Genomic DNA, 12979 nt, shown 5'->3' on the forward strand with positions numbered 1-12979 from the left:
TTCTGAAAATGCCCCTGCGCTCCCATTACTACATCTAGGCTTCCTAATAGTCCTAATTCCCCCAGAAATGCATTTGAAAACAAATTCTAAATACTTATTTGTGAAATAAAGGATTTTTATTTGACTTTTTCAAAATCTCCCCTGGCAATTTAATATTAATTAAAATCTGTTGAGCCATATGGTGACTCTTCTTTCTCTTAACAAACATTATGACTTTCATATTTTCTACCCTTATTTTTCCCGTTTTTGCCATAACAAAAAACAAAGCTCAGAGAACTCACAGCACAGAGACATCAGTGATTCAAACACTAATGCAGCCACACAGACAGGCCAAAAGGGACCCCAACAGAAAAATGCACTTGGGCAAGTGAACCTTTGGTGATAAAACATGCCCTGTAACAAAACAGACCTTCACATCCACAAATAGAGCAGAGTCACAGACAGCATGGGTCCTGGCACTCACCTTTTTCTAAGCTGTAAAGAACTTGCCTTTATATTTATGTTACAAAAATGCATATTAACGCTTTTTGTTCCATCCACCGTCACATTTTTTAAATTGTACTCCAACTGAGCAATAAACATCATGCATTGATTCCAGATTAGAACTAGCTGGAGAGAGAAATGATCTCACAGAAGCCTCTTGTATTAAAGAGTTAGAGCAAAGAGAAAGCTTATGTTTGTGGAAGCACAACACTGTGTGCATGTGAGTGTGGCTTGCACTGGAAGATATTTAAAGAACAGCTTCTGAGGAAAAAAACACTACATCCATTTATCTATGCATACGTTTCCACGTCTGCACTGCACAACTGCTGCTCTGCCAGCCGCCTGACTGACCTGTGCCAAGTGATTTAGCCCTCTGCTAAGGAAAAAGGTAAAAGCTAGATCTACCTGGCTTTACTGGATCAGCCAGACCCTGCCAAACTGTGGCATCAGCATGCCAGTGCATCAATGAATTGCGAGATGAATGCACTTGCTTCTGATGCATTAGGAAAAATGGCTATTCCAACACACACAATACTATAAAATCTCATCTCTAGCATTTGGATCTTGTCAAATTCTACCAATGTTTGTCTCCCACCCACAAATAACATTGCATGAATTCATTCCTGAATTAATTATTCTACTATAAGTGTACTTTTTCCTACACTGCAGGAAAAAATTGAATCACAATGCATATAGCTCAGTTCAGAAAAAATAAATACTGCTACGTAGGGGTGTTGACAAATGTATCCCAGCTTCCCCCCCAGAAAAACAAAAGTGCCAACAAAAAAGAAATTGTCACATGCCTTGAAAACACTCAGCGAGTGTAAAACACTTGCCCACTGACCCAGGAAAGGATAATCTGGACCTACTGTATTCAGAGTGAAAAAGTGCACCTTCAAGATTACTTAAAGCTTAAGAGACTGATACATCTCTGTTCAACAAACAGCAAAGGCACCGAGGCTCCAAGTTTAAATAGGACTTACTTTTTCTTGTCTAGACCTAATCTTCCTTCTAAATAGAGCACTGAGGAAGCCAGATACTTACAGCTGAAAAATCTCTGCTCCATATTTTATATCTGAAGTGAAACCACAATAATTCAAATCTGATATTTTTATCTATGTAAGTGCAGCCACCTTTTGTATTGCACACTGAAGTTTTACAGTAAGATATGTCTAAAACATGTAGAGACAATCCCAAGGAAGTATTTTAAGCTCATCAGCTCTTAATTGAGGTTTTCAAAGCGGCTTAAGGGATTTAGACAAAACATATTCATTTCTTATTTCCTTTTATCACCAACACATGGCTAAACTAGGCTGTTCTGAAAATCTCAGTGAGCTGGATGCATATTCATTGGATGCAAGAGAACTGTCATTCTTGCTGTCTATATAAAAAATAAAACTCTCAAGCTTAAGCAAAAAAATTAATTGGCTAGATTCTGCTTGTAGCATCACTGACAACTTTACAAACTTGTGTTCTGCAAAACCTCATTTTCTTAATCTGAATAGAACACTTCAGAAAAGCATATTTAGCTGAAACAAGAGCTGTGATGACACACATGCTGGTTTCAGGAATAAGAGATCTATTTTGTATTGCTCTAGTACTGGGACGTGCTTAAGGTTGGATTGTTCTGGTCAAACAAAAGCATCATTAAGTTTTATGTAGTTTCATAGTAAGACTTGCAAGCTCAGAGACAAAAAATTGTACCATCTAGCAAGTTCCAGACACTGGTTGTTTTCTGTACTGCTGAGCACCTCCCATATGAAGATAGACTGAGAAAGTTGGGGCTGTTCAGCCTGGAGAAGAGATGGCTGCGTGGAGACCTCATAGCATCCTCCCAGTATCTGAAGGGGGCCTATAGGGATGCTGGGGATGGACTGTTCATAAGGGACTGTAGTGACAGGACAAGGGGTAACGGGTTAAAACTTTAACAGGGGAAGTTTAGACCGGATATAAGGAAGAAATTCTTTACTGTGAGGCGAGTTTGGATGAAGCCTTGGGTGAGATGGTTTAGTGTGAGGTGTCCCTGCCCATGGCAGGGGGGTTGGAACTTGATGATCTTAAGGTCCTTTCCAATCCTAACTATTCTGTGATTCTATATAGATAAACTAGGTGGGACAGCAATTTGCAATAAAACTGAAGCAGCTGCTGGTTTTAGCAGATGGTAAGTTTAAGGTTTCAGGTGGGGAAAAGAATAAAACTGGATCCAAGATGATGCAGATGTTGGTTTCAGGATTTAGCCAGGCCCGCTGTGCCAGTTTACAATGTCAGAATTTTGCACGTATAGGCTATTATCAGAATTTTTCCTATGTGACATCATCTTAGCTAAGCATTGAAAAACATGACGAGGCATATTACTAAAATTCCATTTAATTATGTCTGCAACCTCAACATTCCTCTCGTTCTGCAATGCCAAACTTTTCCAGTGCTGCAGGGAGCAGCCAGCAGCCTTCTTCCAGCTGCAGCAGCGATGGGGAAGGGGTGGGAGCAGGGCACAGCTGGCACCAGGTTTGGAGACAACCATTCCCTGGGACGCACCCGCCCCCCGACCCCTCTCTTTCCACGCGAGGAGGCAAAACTCCCGGAGGCCTCGTGTGCCCGATCCAGGTTTTGCTGTGCCGTGGCTCTGGGACACTCCGATTTTTCTGTTCTGACTACGATTTGTTCATTATTCGTTTTCAATTGCTGCAGCGGAAGCCGCCAGCCCGTGGCGGGTTGGCTGAGCCGGGGGACCGCGGCTCCGTCGGGACCCCGGCAGGGCTCCGCCCGGTGGCCGCGGGGCTCCGCGCGTTCCCTGGATACTGCGCGCTCCCTCTGCGGAGGGAGGGAGGAAGGGAAGGAGGAGAGAAGAAAAGAGGGAGGAGAGAAAGGAGGGGGAAGGGAAGCAGGAGAGAGGAAACGGAGAGAGGGAGGCAGCCTGGGGCTGTCTCCGGGAGGCTGGGGGGGGCCGCGGGCCAGGGCCGGCAGGCCGGTCCGGCTGGCAGCGGGACAAGGCGAGGCCCGCCAGCGGGCGGCCCCGCTCCGCTCCGCCCCGCGGCGCTCCCCACCCGGCAGCCCCGCCGCCGCCGCCGCCCGGCTCCGGCCCGCCTCCCCCCAGCACCCCGCGAGGAACAGCTCCTTTGCAGTTTGCAGCACCGCATTAAACAGGGAGAGCGAGGGGGAGAGGAGGGAAGGAAGCAGTCCACAGCGCGGGGTTACGGAAAGCGGTAAAGGCGCTTCCAGGACAAACTGAATCATTTGCGAAAAATAGCTCCTTCAGCAGGGTTAGGCGTTTGTTTTTTTTTCCCTTTCCTTTAGTCGAGCAAACAGAAGTGCCCCTACCCCAGCGTACAGCCAACCTGTCGGCCTGAGGGGCACCTGAACCAGCCGAAGCAGAATGTACCAGGGACACATGCAGGTAAGAGGCTGAAAGAGGGTGGAGAGGTGAAGCCCGCTGAAACGCGATTCTGTGAAGTTTCTGTGGGTTGAGCGGAGGGGAGATGCCACCCCGGCACCGTGCAACAAGTGAGCTGGTGCAGTACAAACATGGCACTCCAACTCAGGGCAGAAGGGAAGAGTGTGCCTAGGGCTAGCTCTGCTCAAGAGGGCGGAGGGAAAAGGGGTTCTATCAACTTTGTAACTGGTAAAGTTTTGTGTATATTTATACATTTGTTATGCCTGCTTGTTCAGATTCAAGGGAGCATTCCAGGGCAAACAGTGTTATGGCATGCTTTAAGTGACACATGTCTCCTGCCATCCTCTTGATGCATCTCTTCCTGTATGTCAAGTGAAGGGCAAACAATAAGGGATAAAACAGAGCACTTGCTTTGCAAAATCTGCAAAGATTTCATGCCACACTAAAGCCATTGATTTGCACAGTGTGGCGTGTTTAAAGGTGATGGATTTCTGTTCTTCCCTCCCAACATGGGATGAGGATTGATTTTGCTGAGCCCTGGAATGACTTTGTAGAATGAATTAAAACACATTTCTGACTGACTTCAACATTTTAGACCAAAATCTTGTCTCATGATCCTACTGATCCGTATATCACTGTAACAGAAAATGCCTCTCCCTGATAAAAACATAGTAGTGGCTTGGACGTGATGACTTTAACCTTGACTCCCACTCTCCTTCATGTAGCTCTTCCTTGGAAAGCCAAGTCTGTTTTGAAGGGGGAGAAAATGCCAAACTGGAGTAAAGGTTTACACTAATCTCCCAAATTCATTTCTCTGCTCTCGAACCCGGTCTGGCTTCATGTTCATTGCCAGGAATGATCAGATGCTTTTATCATGTACAGTGGCAGCCTCACATGTAGTGTTGTTAGTACTAAGGTTGTTTACAGAGAACCTGCGGGTTTAGTAAGTGTAAGCTGACCACTTCTCCTTGGTGTGATTCTCCCCAGTATTTCAATATCTGCTGAACTGTCGTCAGGGACATTAAACTTAAGTCAATGTCAAACACAGGGTTGCGTACAATATGTGAGTTAAGTGAGGACTCTGATTCAGCACTCTGCTTTCTAGAACTGAGTGATAAGAGTTACTCTTTCATGTCTGTGTTACCTGATCTCAACAATGATAAACAACATGTCATAATACTGCTTGTGGTAGGAAAGCAAACAGGTTTTAACAAGAAATGTAATCAATGGAAGGAGAATATGTATGGCTATATAGTTCTGACGATAAGGTTCAAGTATGCATTGTTTATATGGTAACAGAAACAATCCTATAACTAATGATACTGACTTGGACATTGCAAATAGGTATTTATATTGCCAAGAAAACAGAAGTTCTTTGCTATGAGTTATATATTGCAAGGTTGCAACAAACACACAACACTTTTTAGAAGGAATTGTAATTTAATATTGAGCTGTCTGGCAGCACCCTAAATTTTCTGAGTCAAAAGGTTGAAATCAAATTGCAATAGGAAAATCAGGTCAAAACATACAAACATTTTGTAAATGATGTCCTTTAATTCTTTCAAAACATTTTTTATTTTTCTAGCCCAAATGTCATCAAATTCTAACCAAATTCTCTTTATAAATTTGCTGAAATAAAAATGCTATTCATTTTGAGTACACTTCTTTAAAAAAAAAAAAAAACAAAAAAAAAAAACAAAAACCCACCTGAGTTCATCAACCCAACTTTTTAATATACTTCTGTCCAAACAGGAAGCATTAATGTTCTTCAGCTAACACTTAAAAATAACTAAAGCATTAGGAAAGATTTTCATGTTTAAGAGCCTTTAAGTGAGTGGAACAAAAACAATGCAGAGCTGATTTCTTTGCAGTGAAATAATCCACTGTAATGTTTAATAAATCATGCTGGAAGTTACCATAAAAGTACAGTATCAAACCACACACTAACAAAAATGTAGGCACATTTAAGCATTATGGGTCCTTTCTTACTATCTCCAAAAGTTCTGGTAAGACATGTATTAACTTGGAGGAAACTGTTTGCAATTACCTGCCAATCTAAAATAAGGTGAACCATAAAACCATACAAACTTGGGTGGATTAAGTCAGGCACCTAAGTACCTGGAGTCCTAAACAAAAATAATCTTGTTTTTAAAGAAACTGAGCACTCGCAGAGCTCCCAATTCCTTAAGTGAAACTAGAATGTTTAGCTGGGCCCTATCTAGCTACTTAAGCATCTACCTTTATACATTCAAATATAAAATGATGTTCCAGTAGATAGTGCCTGATCCTGCACTCTTTAAAGCAAAAGCTCTGTTGGTTATAGTGATCAAGTGTAGAATATGATTTAGAATGCCAGCCATCATTTCCCTTTTTCCTACTGCTTTGTTCTCAGACATAAAAGTAAAATATGCAGAAATAGTTCCTTAGTCAGATTACTTTAAAATATGTTTACAGAGCCCGTGTTTTACTAAGACCCTGCTGTAACTCAGGTAATTCTTGGAAGACTTCTGTAAGGTGAGAACATTAACAACCGTAACTACACAATAAGCTTAACTATAGAGACTATAGAGAATTTACCTATCTTGAATAGGCATCAAGCATTATCAGCTTCAGTGGGAAATTTCTGACTAAGCCCAATAAATTCTGCACGTGTAGATGAAATACATTTTGCGTTTAAGCATCACTGAAGTCCAGCACCTAAAGTACTTTACTACGTCAGGCTTTACTACCTACATCAGTATGTGTATCTCTTCTTGATTTTTAGGTTGTAGCAGAGATTAATTTTGGTTATTTTTCTTAATCCCAGAAAATCACTTATTTTATTCAAAAGACCTAGGTTGTGATTTCCCTCTTACTGTTTTATAAATGAATCCTTACAACATAGAAACACTAAAGTGGTCCCTAAGCTAAATTTCCACAGACAGTTTCAAAAAAACGAAAAAAAGAAAAAAAAGGAAAAAAGGAAAAGAAAGAAGTTACTGGTTCAAACCACTGTCTTGCTGCCTTTACATTTCCACGTACCTTTCAATAGAGCTAGCTTTTGTGTTATTTATGCACAGCATGCTTTTCACATAAAATACTAGGAAAAAGGTGAAGTGGCCTTCCAAAGAGCCAGGAATTGGATGCAGAAAAGCACGGTGTCATAGGAGCCCTTTTAAAGCTTCACTTTCACTATTACAATAAACATAAGCATTTGATTTAACTGTATTTACTAACCAGGTCGGTTTACACAGTAACTCTTTAAAACGTAGCAGGGACTGTCTTCGGTTTCAAGGCGCAGAGCCACTTCCTGAAGCCTGCGCCTTTAAGGTGAGGCTTCTGCATGAGAAAGAACTTCAGATGAGATGTGAAGACTATTTGCCTACAAATGTACAACTTCAGTTATGTAAGAAGTCCTGTTTAATTCAGTAAACTCAGGCTACAACAGGATAAAACCTGATGGATACAGGAGCACACCCTAGGATTACCCAGATATGGCAAAAAACCTGAGCGTAAATCAGTGTAAATAGGACAGTGTGTGCAATCCAATGTGTGCTGGTTTCCATCTTCTTCAAGGAAACAGGAGTGGACCAGATGGAAGCAGAATATAAGCAGAGTTCATCCCACAGTCACTGTTCTAAAATGTTTATAATTTTAACAACCAACAATAAGGTGCTTTCAAGTTTTTACAGTATAATATATACCTGGTATACAATATACTTTTATGAGGGTTCTATATATGGATGGAGAGTAAATTAAAATCACAGAGTGGGATTTTCAGCAGCATTTGGCTTACCAGGAAATTCAAAATAAATGCTTTTGAAACTGTTTGCCTTAATGCTGTATATAGTCAGCTTTCTCCAGCACCAATGCTTAAACAGAAGTGCTTCACCAAACATTATCATGGGATTTTATGTATGGCAGTGTTATGTTTCAAGATGGCTTAATTTAGACAAAGCAGAAATGTTGACCACACATGGCTATCGGAGTTCCCCTGGCACTTTTTCACAAGAACAGACTTGTTAATCACGATGTCTTGGCCAAGTTCCAGGTTGGGTAGTCTTCTAAACTTTTAATTGCAGAGGCAATCAACATCATGCCCTTAATTGTTGTGCTGTGTTCTGTATTATTAAAGGTAATTTAACATTCTGCTATGGGCATTTCTTATTTACATTAAATGATCCATATTAATCATTCATATTTCAGTGAGATTTTGGTCAAACTCAAACCTATATGATTGTAGTGGGTCTAAAGAAAAACAACTATGTACACATAAAAATTCTGCAAGATGAAACCTCAAGGGCTTCACATGTTGTACTGGGCTTGAAAAGTGTTGCTAAATATTTTAGAGTTAGAAAAAGCATTTTTGCATTGAATTCCCAACACTTAAAACACAGCTGACTCACTGGGAGAAGTGAAGCAGAATTGTCTCGAGATCAGCTGTAGATGCATGTCCCATCTTTGCTTATTTGATAACCTATTAAAAATACCTTAATAGTGTTGGTTATACTGCCACCTGAAATAAACAAACCTCAAGCTATTAATCAATTATAAATAAAAAGTAATCTCTCAACTATGCATTTTGACCAGAATATGCATTATATGCAAATAGAACAGATCACAAAGAACATGAACAACAAAGCTGAGTTCAATGCTAAATTGAATTTCTGCTCAGCTGCTAAGATCAACATAAACTTGATACCTTGATACTGGGCACATAGCTGGAATTCTAATTGATCCCTAGTGGTGTCGATGAATCATAACTGCTAGTTGAAATTCCAGTACAATAAACTGATTACTTTTCATTATTATAAGCCTTTTCCAAAAGTACTCACAATATGAGGACAATGCTTATGGTGGTGTGTTTTCCATTTTGTCTTGATATTTACCAGTTATTCACTAGTAGCTTTTCAAGTTTTGGACAGTAGATTATGAACTACTTATAAATGAAGTAAGCTAAAAATAATCAGCTCACTTTCATTGAAAGAAGTTCATTCAAAGAAAGTAGGTGATAAACTGCTTTTGGCTAAGACGCATGCTAAAACTGTACAAATTATGAGTATTTGTAGTGCTGGTATAAAGAAGCATTCCTTAAATCTGTTAGGCAGTTTTACAAGTTTTAGCAGAAAATCTTGCAAAGGCTCAGGAACTCTTGGCACACAGTGTATTTTTGCTGGATGCAAATGAAGAGGAACTCTTACTAACTAAATAAGGGTCCATCCGTCTCTTCTGGAATTACATTAATTCAAAACACAGAAAAACAACAATCCCTAGCACTGCCATTTATTTATATAAATAAACCAGTATATAGGTTTTACAAAAGAGGCGCTCTTTACTCCAGAAATTATGCTGGTTTGTTTTCTTTTTTTTACCTACCACTGTTGTCACAATCTGCGACAGCATGACACAGTTGCTAGTTTTTTAAACTACACATCTAGCAACCTGGATTTTACCTAAAGTTTCATCTTATGACTTCAGCAAGCCCAGTCACCTTTGCACTCATCCATATTGCCCCACCTACATTGCCTAATCTGAACACCTAGCATGTAGGCTAAGCTTGAACAGCAGTTACTTTTTGTTTTTTTTAATCATGTTTTTAAATACCCTATAATGCACCTGCACAACTACTAAAAACAAGAACTGATAATCATTAGCAAAATACTCAGCTGCATGAAGACTTACCCAGAGAGTTTATTTTGATAACTTGGCTTATATTTATTTGAAAGTTTAGGCTTACGCATGTTTGAAAACTAATTATTTTGATGGGACCCACTGCTAATATATCAGAGAGAGAAAAAGGCAGGCCAGCAGTGTCAGAATGCAAGAATGTAGAAGAACCTGCTATGCAAAGGAGGAGACCAAAATCCTGGAGAAAAGTCCACAGGCTAGATCAGGATGAAATATACAAGTAGGACAAGATGCATAGAAGGAAAGATGAAATAACCACATAGAGAAGTTGAGAGTTTCCTTTAGGAAATGCAATTCCATCAACATTCATGTGTGTAATTTGTAATTTGTAATAATCTTGTTTATAAGCAAGCTGATTCTCCAGAAACTGTTTTTATCTTAAAAAAGTGGGGGGTTGATGCGATTTAAACATCAGATCTGTTTAAAATGATCTTGTTTAACTTGCCACACTTTTGACCATCTTTGTTTTCTTACATACACAGCACAAGAAGTATCTACTATTTGTTTGTATTCCAGTATGTAAGTTTGCACAATTTCAGAGACAGCTGATACTGCAAAACTGAGAGAAGTAGTTCTCTTCCACATCAGGTGCGGAAAGTAAGGAAGTGACTTTCTGTAGTTATGCATTTTCATCATTGTCCAACAACATTATTAACAAAATGCCTAAGGATTGTAAAGACTGTATTCAGCAAATTTTTCTACCAGGTTACAATTATTCTGAAGGGATATTTCATTGCTTCCTTCTCAGCTTTTGAAATACTGAGTCACCGGTACATGAGTTTCACTTCCAGTGGTTTTATTTGCGTATAAATAATTAAGTAAATTCTAAAATATTGAGTAATTGAAACTTCCTATACTGAATGAAAAAAATAAAAACCCAAACAAACCAGGTCTCCTCAGATCCCTATCCCCATGAACAGAAAACACAACCCAAAGTTCAACAGTAGCCCCTGAATGTGATTTTTACAAAGCCTGCACAATTAGTCACGTGTCTGAGCATTACTGCAGTTCCTCCGAAACAGTTTTTTGATTAAAATTCTGTCAGGTTGGTATAATATGTGTAAGCCCCAACTTTTCTCCCTTCACTTCTCCAAGGCCTATCAACACTTAGGTTTGCCAGTGTTTCTTTGACTCTGTTCTATCTGTTCATTTTCTCCTCCTTATCCTGGTTCAAAGGCTTTCTTGAGATGCTTTGCCTCCTACCACATTTGCACTGCAGTTTCGTTTATGCTGCTTACAGAACAGCAGCCAATGTTATGACTGTATACTGTGCGCAGTGGGGTCTGGGTCACCTCTCAGCAGCACTTGATCACAAGGCAGAAATGTTCCACAGTGAGGTTCACTGCCACAGGTAAAAAGAAACAAGCTCTTGGCTGAGGACTTTACTGCCAGCAGAGCTCACTGCTCACAATCTAAATCTAGATAAGGAGACAACAGGGGATGACCAAGAAAAGGGAAGTAGCTGGCTTTAAAAGAGCAACTTGACTTTTTGCCTACAGCTGCTACAAAGTTTGTAGTGTACAGCAATGTATAAGAACTTTCTTTCCTCACATGTTATCTCTTTTGGAAATCCCTAGGGAAAAATAACCATACTACAGTCTTTGCAAATTCCTCTGTGAAATATGGGAACACTCTAGTGTCTCATGTTCATTTGTCTTTAAAGCAATCTACTATCTTCTGGTAACTTGCCACTGTTCATTTCATATCAGTTCATTAAAACACCTCTTGTCCCAGTATGGATGTTGCATATAACGCAAGTTACACACATACTAATGTATTTGGACAACATTTTTCAATTAACTTACAAAACATCTATCTTTTAGAATCTGTCAGTATAATAACAAAAGCATATGTGATAAATACTGTGCAGTGAACTCAAACAATCTTTCTTGATTACATGAAGACTTTCTGTTATGAGATGCATAACAAATTCAAATACTTTTATCTACTGACATTTAGATATGACAACTTCAGAATGATTTTGGCATAAACTTATTTTAGGACCAAATTTTTCTTTGTATTTTTTTCTTTAGATCGATCATTTGGCTTTACAGACTAGTTTTCCAAAGCTGAAGGAAAAAAAAAAAAAAAAAAAAAAACCTTTAAAATTTGCCTTACCAACATTAGAGCCAGCTGTATCTTTAGATGAATGAATATAAGTGGAAATTATACTGATGTAAATAAGAGAATAATTGGCTTCCAGGGCTTTTTCATGTTAGCCCCTGTCAGCAGTTGGGTTCCAAAGTTACAGTGTAGAGAATACATCATGTCCTGAATAGGGGCAAAAAAACTGTTACAAATTGCTTTTTCTTATTCAGCATTTTCCAACAAGTATGCGTATCAAGTAAAAGGTTCAGGAGCTCATTCTCACTGCTCTTTAAGTCAACTGAGAGATAATACTTGCCTGCTTAAGGCTACCCTGGAATATAGGGATCTATTTCTTAGTAAGTGACACTAAATATTTGAGTTTAAGTTCATAAAATTTACTAAGGCCAAGTTTTTTAATATTAATACAGGAATAAGCATAGGCTATAATAAATAGAAGCTTTTTGAATATTTTTGAGTACTATGTAAAACTGAGAGAAAATATCACCTTTTGATACAACAGTAATCTGTCAGAGATTTTTAAAATCAAAGAGAGTATCCCCTAATAGGAAGATCTGAAAAAAATCAGTATCTGGTATTTTTCACAGAAGAACAGATTGATATTATTTATGTAAAGTAGGACAGCTTTAGTATTCACAAATGCCTTGGACACCATTGTCACAGAAGTAATGACAGAAATGTCATAAAAGTGATTAATGAAATAATAACAGGTGTAGCTTGACATGTGTCTCATCAAACTGACAGGTTATTTCTGCTGTCATTCATTGAAGTTTAACAAGGAAGATAATTTTCCAGTTACAGGCTTCAGATATAGACAGTTCTTTCAGCTTTTGCTGTTTGTCATCTAACACTCCTTCCAAGAACCAGGACAATTTTAAGAAGGCTTTGAAAAAGGAATACGAGGAAGAACGTTAGATAAAAGAAAGGAGGAAAATTATGATGCACAACAGAGAAAAATAAGGCAAAATAATGGAAACTAGGAGGGAAGAAAGTGCTGTTGTTGTTCTGAACAATAGATTTTTTTTTCTCTATAAGAAAACATTATTAATATTACCACTGTACTTAATCCAGGTAATGTACATGATGTGTCAAGGTATACAAAACTGGAAGGGATGCACAGGCTTGCCCAAACCTGTGCAACAGAACAAAGAGAACAAAGGAATCTTAATTATTAGAAAACAGCCGGATCCTACATGGAAATAGTAAAACAAAACTTATCGCTGGAGCACTCTCAAAAAAAATTACGTGCTGTTCAGGAAAGACAGAAAACTAAAGGTGTTGATCGCATTAGGAACCTGGATACCAAGAAAGTGAGGGAAAATTTTGTAAGAC

General features: G+C 39.0%; 1 protein-coding gene and 1 long non-coding RNA gene across 4 annotated transcripts in view; one reads left to right on the top strand and one right to left on the bottom strand.

Moving 5' to 3' along the window:
- Window positions 1-12979, bottom strand: part of LOC136011931 (uncharacterized) — a 170901-nt gene that overhangs the window by 86665 nt on the left and 71257 nt on the right. The gene's annotated exons all lie outside the window — the stretch shown is intronic.
- Window positions 3680-12979, top strand: part of PEX5L (peroxisomal biogenesis factor 5 like) — a 109624-nt gene continuing 100324 nt past the window's right edge. For both annotated transcript variants that reach the window (XM_065674506.1, XM_065674507.1), the window contains exon 1: window positions 3680-3877. In XM_065674506.1, the coding sequence (XP_065530578.1) occupies window positions 3857-3877 (21 nt within the window). In that variant the 5' untranslated portion in view covers window positions 3680-3856. The remainder of the gene's footprint in view (window positions 3878-12979) is intronic.

This window comes from Lathamus discolor, chromosome 3 (assembly GCF_037157495.1).
Source record: "Lathamus discolor isolate bLatDis1 chromosome 3, bLatDis1.hap1, whole genome shotgun sequence".
Classification (NCBI taxonomy): Eukaryota; Metazoa; Chordata; class Aves; order Psittaciformes; family Psittacidae; genus Lathamus; species Lathamus discolor.